The 13,279-nt window shown below is 37.0% G+C and overlaps 1 protein-coding gene across 2 annotated transcripts in view; it reads right to left on the reverse strand.

The window, feature by feature from the left end:
• The window catches only part of TPK1 (thiamin pyrophosphokinase 1), a 1,063,326-nt gene that overhangs the window by 703,270 nt on the left and 346,777 nt on the right, over positions 1–13,279 (reverse strand). For both annotated transcript variants that reach the window (XM_053714558.1, XM_053714559.1), the window contains exon 4: positions 2,917–2,986. In XM_053714558.1, coding sequence (XP_053570533.1) covers positions 2,917–2,986 — 70 coding nt within the window. The remainder of the gene's footprint in view (positions 1–2,916; positions 2,987–13,279) is intronic.

Genomic DNA, 13,279 nt, shown 5'->3' on the forward strand with positions numbered 1-13,279 from the left:
TCAGTACATTAGCTTGACTCATATAATCATCAATGGTGGAGCAATTTTTCCTTAATCTTAGAAATTGACCTTTCGGGACATTAAGCTTCCATTGATCAAAATGACAACTATTAAAATGTATAAAATTGTTTGTATCTACTGTTTTGAAAAACGTTTTTGTCTGAATTTTATTGTCAATAATTTCAATAGTGAGATGTAGAAAATCAATTGTTCTAACATTATAATCATATGTGAAGGTTATTCCCCAATTATTCCTGTTAATATCTTCCATAAATAGATTTTTATGGATTTTTAGGTTGCAGACTATCAACTTTTACCTACATTATTTACTTGTATCTACAATATCGACAATCATACAGATTTTTGACACACTAATTTGGATATATTAGATTGCCATCTCCTATCCGGTTTTTATACCAGAAATTACTATATAGCTGTAATATTCGGTTTTTGTGACTTAGACAGTTTTTATGATGTTTTTTATTTTTATGATGTTATTTATTTAGAGGTAATATTATATAACATTCTATTGTTTATTTAGTTACTTATTGATGTGGCCACATCACTTGTTTGATGTATTAAGTTGTATATTTTAGAGTTTTATAGCACCTTATGAAGTTTTAAGCTTTAGATCTTGTGCATATCTGTCATTAAATTGATTTTGGTACTATTAACTGATGGTTAGTTCATTCATTTGTATATATACTACAGTTTTTTATATGTCCCTTTGTATGCTTCTCCTTTTTTAGATCTTATATTTTTGATATATTTATATATTTTTTATATTTATATTGCTATGAGCTCAGCCTAGTGCGCCACTCTATAACCCACCTTCTCTTGTTACCATATTTTTAACTGTGTTAGAGGGATCGCAGTTTATTTTAGAGTTGGCATTGAGCTCTGAGGTATAGTCCAGACCTACCACTTAGCTTTATATACAAGCACACATACACACGTACATTATTAATACTATTGTATTTTTGTGATTGTTTTTGGCACATTCATTACCTTCACAGCTTTTTTCTACCCTTCAGATGCAACCATGAATCAAATGCATTTAGCCATTCCAGAGCCAATAGAAGAGTAATGCACTGAAGCCCAGTTTTTTTATTTGTATACTTAGATAAATAACATAGAAGTGTGCCATATGTTTTATATGGATTGGAAAACATCACTTTCATTATTTTACTGCATCTGTGAGAAAGTGTTTAGCTGGAACATAAAGTTTGTCCTTTCATCTCACATATTTTCATGAACACAAGGCGCAGCCTCATCGTTTGCAACACCCACAGTTAGCACAAGATGTACTAAGGATTCCAGTAGGAATTATTTAGACAATTATCTAATTTAATTTTTTTAAAGCCCATCAAATAGACTTATGTGCTGAAACCGGAGAACGCTCTTTAAGCCAATATTTAGGTCAAGAAACGCTGCTAATGACCGCAGAGGCAGCACCTACAGCTTTAGTGAACTAGATATAACATTAATTAATGAAAACTGACCTTACAGCTCAGTGACTTCAGTCGGGACAGTCTCCAGCACCAGTGGCATCAGTCCCAGGACAGGGCAGTTCACCAGGCAGGATGCAGCCTGCGGATCCCCCCCACCCCGGTACATGTACAGTTGCCAGGGCAGGGCTGGCATGCGGCGCAGGGCGGGCAGGGGAGGAGCTGAGGAGCAAAGTACTAAGCAAGCTGGGAAAACGGTTTGCGGGCAGGCTCAAGGGGCAGTTGCTTTGGGCCTGGGGGCCCCACAACAAAGACTGGGCCCGGGGCAGCTGCCTCTTTTGCCTCACGTTAAAGACGACCCTGTGCACATTATAGGAGCAGCAGGGCCATTTATAAATCTGCTGACCGGCGGGCCCCCCAAGAGTGGCGACCTCCAGGGCATGGTCCGTGGAAGTTCCGCCCCTATATAAATATATATTGCGGACACTAGTTAGAGGGAGGAGGGTTTGAGAGCTGCTTGGGAGGGATCAGGGAGATTGGAGGGTGAGGGGGGATCCTACACTGCACAAAATAGAAAAAAATAATAACCAATTTATATTGGGAGACTGTCTGCCAGTACCTAAGATGGAGGTGACCAATTTTTTTTTTTAGATGTTCGCATTTGGTGGTGAAATGGTGGCATGAAATATACCAAAATGGGCCTAGATCAATATCTTGGTTTGTATACGTTAAAAATATATATAGTTTTGACAGGTAAATACATTTTTTAAAAAAGCAACAAGGCTTTATTTCTGTTTAAATGGAGTTATAGCAAAAATGCTAAAAATTCTCCAGTATTTTGGGCAAGTTCTTCTCTGAAAGTTAATGGAACAGAGAACCTTTTTTAAATGTCATGCCTCTTTAAATGGTACAAAAATAAAGGTAGATAAGCAGACAGATATGGAAATATTACTAGGGAGGGGAAACAGTTACTAGTCCACTGAATGTTACATTTAAGATAAAACCTAAATTAACAACACATATACAATTGATTTTATTTAGATATTTAAGTAACATGAAGTTATGTATTTCCGATTTTAATAAATTGCAGTTGACCTATTTATAAAGTTTGTCAGTGTGATAAGATTGTAACAATGTGATTTTGCCAAATTAGGACCATTAGGAGACCATAATGCAAAATACATTTCTATAAAACACATGCACATGTTTATTTTAAAATCAGAACTGTTTGTCAGTACTGGCTGCAGGGAAACAGGGAAATCACACAACGATCTTGTGATTATCTAATTGTCAGCACTTACAGATCTGTCGGAAGTCCAATCTACTGTTTGGCTAAAGCTAATATTCACTATATACTGTAAAAATGTAATGCAATTACATATCTGCACATCTGACTACACAATTATGTTTCCAATTAAATAAAAATTGCTTCTTGTCAATGTTTAAAATTGAACAAATTAAAACGTACCGGTCTTGAACTCCTTCTGTGACATCATATAGATGATTTGCACCTCCATCAGCACAGGCTTTCAAAGAAGCTAAGGGGAAAAAAAAGAACAAATAGTTGTTAGAGTACAGCATAAATATTAATTTGATGTATCAAATACAGATAGATATTCCAATATTAGCATCCATTTTAGCTAAAACAAAACAACTACAGCAGTGCTGAGGAATCTGTACTCTAAAAATAAATAATAATACAAATATTTTTATTAAGAATAATAATAATAATAATAATAATAATAATAATAATATACTGTCCTATACAACTATTTATGTGAATGTGATGTTATAAAATACAAAATATTAAGATTAAAATGCATTATTACCACTAGTCACTCAAGCCTAGATTAGAATCCTTAGGCACCACTTTAGCAGTATGTGATATTCATATGTGAATGCAGCAAGAGCTGATCTGCTTACTAATTGGAAATCCCTTGTCAGAATTACACTACACAGCAGTGAACAATGTAGACCAGTATGCAAACATGCAATTACTTATACCCTTTATTGCTGGTTATTCAAATTAGTACACGCTGGTTCTTCCATATATGAGTAGAGCCCTAGGGCAAAGTGTTGTTATACAACTAAAAAGAGCCTAAAAAGGTCATGGATATCAAACTTTACCTGTCATGATTCCGACCTAGTATACAATTTTAAACATCTTTCAAATTTACTTTCATTATCCAAATAACCCCTTTAGCTTGGTTTCCTTGGTTACAATATGGTCCTTTTTTATGAGGGAATACTGAGAAACTCAGAATTGTGCACATGTCTTGAGCACTATGTGGCAGCAACAATATATTAAAATTATACAAGCAACCTGTAGAGGGAGGTTGCAATAAGCTGAGTAACACCTGGAAGCCACCATAGCTCGCTTACTACTACTTCCCCACACTGTTTGAATGGCTCTTATCCAAACAGAGGTACAATCACAAATTGTGAACTTCTAGTTATATAGCTTACTTTCTCATAGCATTTTTACCACAGTACCAGTAGTTGGTGCTACTGCATTCTAAAGATCCTTCTACAGGTTGCTTATATAGCATTGCTACAAACTTAGTTTTAAACACAAGACCAAGACAAAGAGTAAATTTAATACCAAGAGTAAACTAGAAAGTTTTTTTTTTTTTTTTTTAAATGCTATTTCTTAACCATGAACGTTTAATTTTGAGTTCCATGTAACTTTAAAGTTCAGTATATCAGGTAGTAATTTCAGTGGACACTATTTTTATGCCACTTGACCTGTTGTCCTGTAGTTGCACCTATTGTCACTGTCACATTGTATACTGGCTGATAAGTTAGTTGTCATGGTTACATAAATGTTAACTTGACATTTTCCATGTAAAAATATATATTTATGGTATTTAAATAGAATTCTTTCTTATGCTCGATAGAATTTGCTTTAGTTTATCATTGAAATAAATAAAAATATTCATGTAATAGGAAAAAAAAACGAGGGGAACAATGTAAAACAAGGTATATAAACTTCTTAAGTAGGGAACATTGCCTTACAAGCGAATAACAATGTAAGATACTTTTATGACAGGATCCCATTGACGTCTTACTGAGCATTCATTGATTTCTTGCTTGCATACTGTATTTTGTAGGAGAAAACTTTATCTTTCTTCCTCGTGTCCTCAATTTGCGAGTAGAACACTGTGATTTATAAATTAAACTATAAGTGAAAGAACATTGATAGAACTGCCATGAGTTCACTGCATTTGATTTTGCTGTTAAATCTAAAATGTTTCCACATTCAAGTTGTTCTGAAATGCAACTTTAATAAATCTGTCAAAATAAACATAACCTGTCTTGCACAGGGTTGTGTAGCTTTCTTTTTTCAACTCTGAATTGTAGAGTGTAATCAATTGATCCCTGACAGGATGAAGCCAAGCAGACAAATGCATAGAGCATCCTTTTTTTTAAAGGACTGATGAAAATTCTGTATACAGTGCAATTCTTTGGAAGAAGACAAAGATCTATATCAGTCAAGGAACAAACAATATAAACAGGTCACAATGAAGACATAAGCTTGAAAATTTCCACAAGAAAAACAAATCAAATGCAAGAAATTGAAAGAAAAACACTCAACTATAAATTTGACTTTATTTTATTTAATTATGCAGAACTATAGCTTAACCTTTATTGAAAAGAAGGCCAGTCACAAGATGTGTGATTTCATTAGATTATACTCACACTTAGCTAAAGATAATGCCTTTAAAATTATAGTCACATTTTTAGTTAAAAATTAAAGACATTAGTTACCATTAATACAACTGTATAAACTACTTAAATTTACCAAATTTGTTACAACCACAAATGCTGAATTAGCTAATGAGAAACATAATACAGAAATGTAGCTTACCCTTTATTGAAATGAAGGTCAGTCAGTTTGATTGGCCTATGTCCACATTAAATTATACTTGCACTTAGCTGGCTAGCTTATTTCCCCTCCTCAGACACCCCTGCCCTCATTCTCATTGATTTCAACCTTTCTGTTGACTGTCACATTGCCCCTGGAGAAACAAAATGTCTCCAGCTCAATTCTTCTTATGGGCTGTCACAATGGACCAAATCTTTCACTCAAAAAACATAATTTATGCTTACCAGATAAATTCCTTTTCTTCCTGGCAGGGAGAGTCCATTCCTTACTGTTGGGAAATACAACACCTGGCCACCAGGAGGAGGCAAAGACACTCCAGCCAAAGGCTTAAATATCGCTCCCACTTCCCCTATTCCCCAGTTATTCTGCTGAGGGAACAAGGAAAAGTAGGAGAAACATCAGGGTATAAAGGTGCCAAAAGAAATAATATAAAAAGGGAGCCATGCAACAAAAATAAATTACGGGCGGGGTCGTGGACTTTAAAGGAATTTAACTGGCAAGCATAAATTATGTTTTTATTCCATAAGGCAGGGAGAGTTCAAAATTTAATTTCTTACTGTTGTGAAAACTATACCCAAGCTCCAGAGGACACTCAATAAATAACGGGAGGGAACAAAAAAGAGGCAAGCCCTATTCTGAGGGAACCACAGCCTGCAAAACTTTGCTTCTGCTGAAGCAGCTTACGGGAGAAAACACATCAAACTTGTAAAATTTAGAAAAAAAGTGTGTAAGGAGGACCAGGTAGCCGCCTTAAAAATCGGATCCATAGAGGCTTCGTTCCTAAAAGCCCAGGAGGGAGCCACTGCTCTAGTGGAATGAGCCATTATCCTCTCAAGAGGCTGTCGCCCCCCTGTCTCATACGCTAAGCGGATGACACTCCTCAACCAGAAAGATAGGGAAGTCGTAGTAGCCTTCTGCCCCTTAACCTTCCCTGTATAGATGACAAACAAAGAGAAAGATTGTCTGAATTCCTTAGTGGCCTGGAAATAGAACTTCAAGGCATGAACCACATCTTCGCTGAAATAAGATTAGGACACATGGAAGGAAAAACAATTTCCAGATTAATATGACGATTCGACACCTTCTTAGGGAGGAACCCAAATTTAGTACGTAAAACCGCCTTATTAGCATGGAAAACCAGATAATGGGGGTCAAATTGCAAAGCAGAAATCTCAGCAACTCTGTACGCCGGGGCAATAGCCAACAAAAAAAGAACCTTCCAAGATAACAATTTAATATCAACAGTATGCTCAAACGGAGCTTGCTGCAAAACACTAAGAACAAGATCGAGGCTCCAAGACGGAGCTCCAGATCTAAACACTGGTCTGATCCTAGTCAGAGCCTTAACAAAGGACTGCATATCTGGAAGCTCAGCCAATCTGTTGTGCAGTAGCACTGACAGGGCCGATATCTGTCCCTTCAGGGAACTAGAAGATAGACCCTTCTCCAGTACATCCTGGAGAAAAGATAAAATCCTGGCAACCCTAACCTTATACCAGGAAAAGCCACACTCTTCACACCAGTACAAGTAAGTCATCCACACTTTATGGTAGATACAACAAGTAACTGGCTTTCGAACTTGAAACAGAGTGTCGATAACACTCTCCGAAAAACCCTCTCTTGGCTAAGACTAAGCTTTCAATCTCCACGCAATCGGCCTCAGAGAATCTAGATTTTGATGAACGAAGGGGCCTGCATCAGCAGATCTCTGCGACAAGGTAACCTCCACTGAGGAGATGAGGACATCCCTACCAGATCCACAAACCACATCCTTGACGGCCACGATGGAGCAATCAGAATCACTGATGCTCACTCCTGCTTGATGCAAGCCAACACCCGAGGGAGAAGCGGTAACGGAGGAAAAAGATATATGAGCCTGAACCTCCATAGTACTGATAGGGTATCTATCAGTTCCACCTGAGAATCCCTTGACCCATACCTGGGTAGATTGGTATTAAGGTGGGATGCCATGAGATCTATCTCCTGCTTCCCCAACTCGCTGCATATCTCTGAAAATACCTAAGGTGGAGAGACCATTCCCCTGGGTGAAAGAATTGCCTGCTGAGGAAGTCCGCTTCTTAGTTGTCCACACCCAGAATGTGGATCGCTAACAGCGTACATCTGTGAGTCTCCGCCCACTCTAGTATCTGAGATACTTCTCTTATCGCTAAGGGACTTCTCGTTCCCCCCTGATGGTTGATGTAGGCAACCAAGGTTATATTGTTTGATTGGAATCTGATAAGCTGGAATGAACCCAGAAGGGGCCAAGCCTTCAAGGCATTGAAGATTGCTCGGAGTTCCAATATATTGATCGAAAGGGAGGACTCCTCCTGAGTCCACAGCCCTTGTGCCTTCTTGGCACCCCAAACGGCTCCCCAGCCGGAAAGGCTTGCGTTCATAGTCACAATCTCCTAGGACGGTCTCAAGAAGCATGTGCTTTGGTACAGATGATCTGGACAGAGCCACCAAGAGAGAGAGTCTCTCAACAGGTTGTCCAGCACAATCAGTTGAGACAGAGCTGAATGGTCGCCATTCCATTGTCTCAGGACGCATAGTTGTAAGGGTCTGAGATGGAATCTGGCAAAGGGAATAATGTCCATACAGGACACTGAGTTCGATCACCTCCATACAGTGGGCCACTGAGGGTCTTGAGGGTCTCAAGGAGGCCTGGAGGGCAAGACAAGCAGTAGTTAGCTTGCAACGTCTCTGATCTGTGAGAAATTTTCTCATGGATATGGAGTCTATTATCGTCCCCAGGAAATTCACCCTTGTACTTGGAGTAAGAGAACTATTTTCAAAGTTTATCTTCCATCCATGTGATTGAAGAAGACTAAGAAGGGACTTTGAGTGTTCTTCCACTAGACAAAAAGATTGTACTTGTACCAAGATATCGTCAAGGTAAGTCGCTACTGCAATACTTTTTGTTCTGGCAATGGCTAGAAGAGCTCCCAGAACCTTCAAAAATATCCTTGGAGCAGTAGCTAGGCCAAACGGAAGAGCTATGAACTGGAAGTGCTGGTCCAGAAAGAGAAACCTCAGGAACTGAAAATGTTCCCTGTGAATCGGAACATGAAGGTATGTATCCTTCAGGTCTATGGTGGTCATAAACTGTCCTTCCTGAACCAGGATTGTTATAGTATATATTGTAGTAACTAAAATTTTCAATTTTTAAAAAAAAAATTAAAAAAAAATTAAAAAAAAATTAAATATAATATCATATTAGTTTGAGTGTAAATCTTCTACGAATTTAATTTCCATATTAAGTGAGAAAAATATATTTCATAGAATATTTGTATTCGTTTAATTAGGCCGATAAAGTGAATTTAGATGTATTAGGTGAACTAAAAAAAATCCCCAGTCTTAACTCTTTTTTTAAAATTAAGTGGCAAAGTTCTTTTTTTCCCCATGTATAAGTGAATAAAAAAGTGTTTGTTTATTTGTGTATCCTCGACCGAAAGTTTTTGGATTGAAATTTTGAAATGCATTAAAATGTATTTAATATTTATAAGATGTTGATTCAGACCAAAGAATCTTTTCAAAAGTATTTCTTTGAATTCGATCATTATTCCATGATCAAATTTAGATCCAATTCAGCATTTAAACCTAATGGCTTTAAAGTTTTAAAATTAAATATTAATTCTGCTTCTACACATAAAAAAAGTTTTTTGTTTACATCACCTCCTCTCCAATTATTTATAATTTTTCTAATGCCCCAATATTTGAGGCCTAGTATCCTAATTATTATGTTCTTTGAAATGCCTTGATAGTAAATGTCCCATGAAACCATGCTCTATGTTGAGCAGGTGTTCACGGATCCTGTCCCTGAGGGAGCGGGAGGTCTCCCCCAAATATTGCTTATTATACGGAGATTGTATCAGGTACACCACATTTCTGTCGGTGCACCTGATACAGTTCTTATCTCAAATTCTTTTTTTGTAATGTATGACGTTACCGTTTTAATTTTATTACTAAAATGACATGCTTTGCAACTAATGCATGGGAAGAATCCTTTAAGTTTCTGTTTAAAGAGATCTCTTTCTATAAAGGTGTTTTCAGAGTCTTTAAATGTGCTTGGGGCTAGTATGTTTTTTTAATTTTTTTGTTCTTTTAAAAACTAAAGCCGGTTTTACTGGAAGTAATTCCCCAATAATTGGGTCTCTTTGTAAGATGTAGCAATGTTTGTTTAAAATGGACCTTATCTGATTATGATTGATGTTATAATCTGTTGTAAAACGGAACCCATAATGAGTCTGAATTTGATTATGTTTTTATTTTACGTTGTAATAAATCACTCCTATTTTTCATTCTAGCTGTCATTTTCGCTTTATTACATACCCTTTTGTGAGAAATTTTTCTCTAAATATAGTGCTTGTTCATCATAATCCTCTAATGTTGTACAATTCTTTCTGATTCTGGTAAATTGATTAAAATGGCAACTATTGCTATGTACATAGTTGTTGGACTCAACTTTTTTTAAAATGTGTTCTTGTGTGAATTTCTTGGTTAATAATCTCAATTTTTATATCTAGATAACTAAGGATGTGATTGATTGGTTCATGGGTAAAACTTAAACCAAAATTACTATTGCTTAAATCTTTAATAAGTAATTCAAAACGTTCCAGATCTCCTTCCCAAATAATAAAAATTTCATCTATAAATCTGCGGTAGAGCACCAAGTTTGCATCCCAAGCTCCTCTATATATACGACCATATCTTCCAGGTATCCCATAAATAAGTTAGAGTAGCTTGGGGCGAACTTGGTGCCCATCGCTGTTCCCTGAACTTCTAAAAAGAATTGATTGTCGAAGACAAAAGAGTTATTTTCAAGAATAAATTGTATACAAGTTTTGATAAAAATCTACCAGTTCATACCGTAATTTGCCTTCTTTTATTAGATGGAAGTCTATAGCTTTCAGTCCCAAGTTGTGTTTTATACCAATATAAAGAGAACATACATCACAGGTTATAAAAGTGTATAACTCTCCTTCCATTTTATTGTTTGAAAAATATTTATGACATCTGTTCAATCTTTGAGATATGAGGGAAGTTTTGTTACATAATATTGCAAAAAATGGTCTATATATTCTGAGAGATTAGCAGTAACTGAATCGATCCCTGAAATAATGGGCCTTCATGGTGGATTTATCAAACATTTATGGATTTTGGGTAAATAGTAAAACGTTGGTGTTTTCGGATGATTAGTTAACAGAAATTCATGTTCTTTATTATTAATTATGCCAATATTATGGGCTTTCTTTAGAAGGGTTTCTAATTCTCTTTTCTGAGAATTTATAGGATTACATGGGATCTTTCGATATGTCAAGGGATCGTCCAGCAATCTCAGTGCTTCTTTTTTGTAATCTTTTTTATCTAAGATGACAATACCGTCCCCTTTGTCGCCTTGTTTTATTATAATGTTTTTATTAGATTTTACGTTTTTTAATGTTTCCCATTCCCTGAGATACAACCTGCAGGATCCAAGGATCCTGTACATCCTGGAACCAAACGTCTGAAAAGAGACAGTCTGCCCCCTACTCTTTCCAATCCCGGATCGGGGGCCGCCCTGTCATGCCTATTTGTTCTCGGCGGGCTTCTTAGTATTCCAGGACTGAGCCAGCTTCCAAGTACTCTTGGGCTGCTCGGACTTGGATGAGGATTGCGGTCGTTGTGATTTGTCAGAACGAAAGGAACGGAAATTAGACTATTGCCGTCCATTAGGCCTATTCTTCTTATCCTGCACCTTTCCTTCTGGTAACTGTAGAAATAATGGAGTCCAGCCCTGGACCGAATAAAATCTTCCCCTTGAAAGGAAGAGAAAGGAGTCTGGGTTTAGAGCCCGACAGGCTAGGACCGCAAAGCAGAAGTCTGCATTTAGGCGAATAATAATATTTGCATTACAGTTGAAGGAGTTGGCAATTCTCAAAGCTTTAATTCTCTCCTGAATATCCTTGAGGGGAGTCTCCACCTCAATGAGCTCCGAGAGAGTCTCGCACCAGTAGTAAGCTGCTCCAGCAACTGTGGCTACAGCTGCCGCCAGTTGAAGTAAAAACCTCTTATGTTGAAACATCTTCCTCAGAAAAGTTTCCATTTTCTTATCTAAAGGCTCTCTAAAAGAAGAACTATCCTCTAGAGGGATAGTAATAGGTTTAGCCAGCGTAGAAATAGTGCCATCCACCTTAGGGATGGAGCCCCACGAATCAAATTGAGAGTCAGGGACCAGGAATATTTTTTTAAAAGTAGACGAGGGGGAAAAACATAATTTATGTAAGAACTTACCTGATAAATTCATTTCATTCATATTAGCAAGAGTCCATGAGCTAGTGACGTATGGGATATACATTCCTACCAGGAGGGGCAAAGTTTCCCAAACCTCAAAATGCCTATAAATACACCCCTCACCACACCCACAAATCAGTTTAACGAATAGCCAAGAAGTGGGGTGATAAGAAAAAAAGTGCAAAAGCATAAAAAATAAGGAATTGGAATAGTTGTGCTTTATACAAAAAAATCAAAATCACCACAAAAAAGGATGGGTCTCATGGACTCTTGCTAATATGAAAGAAATGAATTTATCAGGTAAGTTCTTACATAAATTATGTTTTCTTTCATGTAATTAGCAAGAGTCCATGAGCTAGTGACGTATGGGATAATAAATACCCAAGATGTGGAACTTCCACACAAGAGTCACTAGAGAGGGAGGGATAAAATAAAGACAGCCAATTCCGCTGAAAAATAATCCACACCCCAAACAAAGTTTAAATCTTATAATGAAAAAAACTGAAATTATAAGCAGAAGAATCAAACTGAAACAGCTGCCTGAAGTACTTTTCTACCAAAAACTGCTTCAGAAGAAGAAAACACATCAAAATGGTAGAATTTAGTAAAAGTATGCAAAGAAGACCAGGTTGCTGCTTTGCAAATCTGATCAACCGAAACTTCATTCCTAAATGCCCAGGAAGTAGAAACTAACCTAGTTGAATGAGCTGTAATCCTTTGAGGCGGAGTTCTACCCGACTCAACATAAGCATGATGAATCAAAGACTTTAACCAAGACGCCAAAGAAATGACAGAAGCCTTCTGACCTTTCCTAGAACCAGAAAAGATAACAAATAGACTAGAAGTCTTTCGGAAATCCTTAGCAGCTTCAACATAATATTTCAAAGCTCTTACTACATCCAAAGAATGTAATGATCTTTCCTTAGAATTCTTAGGATTAGGACACAATGAAGGAACCACAATCTCTCTACTAATGTTGTTAGAATTCACAACCTTAGGTAAAAATTTAAATGAAGTCCGCAACACTCCTTTTCTGATTTTTCATCAGGATAAGGCAGATTCACAAGAAAGAGCAGATAACTCAGAAACTCTTTTAGCGTAAGAGATGGCCAAAAGAAACAAAACTTTCCAAGAAAGTAATTTAATATCTAGAGAATGCATAGGTTCAAAAGGAGGAGCTTGTAGAGCTCTCAGAACCAAATTCAAACTCCAAGGAGGAGAAATTGACTTAATGACAGGTTTGATACGAACCAAAGCCTGTACAAAACAATGAATATCAGGAAGATTAGCAATCTTTCTGTGAAACAGCACAGAAAGAGCAGAAATTTGTCCTTTCAAGGAACTGGCAGACAAACCCTTATCCAGACCATCCTGAAGAAACTGTAAAATTCTAGGAATTCTAAAAGAATGCCAGGAAAATTGATGAGAAGAACACCAAGAAATGTAAGTCTTTCAGACTCGATAATATATCTTCCTAGACACAGATTTACGAGCCTGTAACATAGTATTAATTACGGAGTCAGAGAAACCTCAATGACTAAGAATCAAGCGTTCAATCTCCATACCTTCAAATTTAATGATTTGAGATCCTGATGGAAAAATGGGCCTTGAGATAGAAGGTCTGGTCTTAACGGAAGAGTCCAAGGTTGGCAACTGGCCATCCGAACAA

Source organism: Bombina bombina, chromosome 5, assembly GCF_027579735.1.
Source record: "Bombina bombina isolate aBomBom1 chromosome 5, aBomBom1.pri, whole genome shotgun sequence".
Taxonomy (NCBI): domain Eukaryota; kingdom Metazoa; phylum Chordata; class Amphibia; order Anura; family Bombinatoridae; genus Bombina; species Bombina bombina.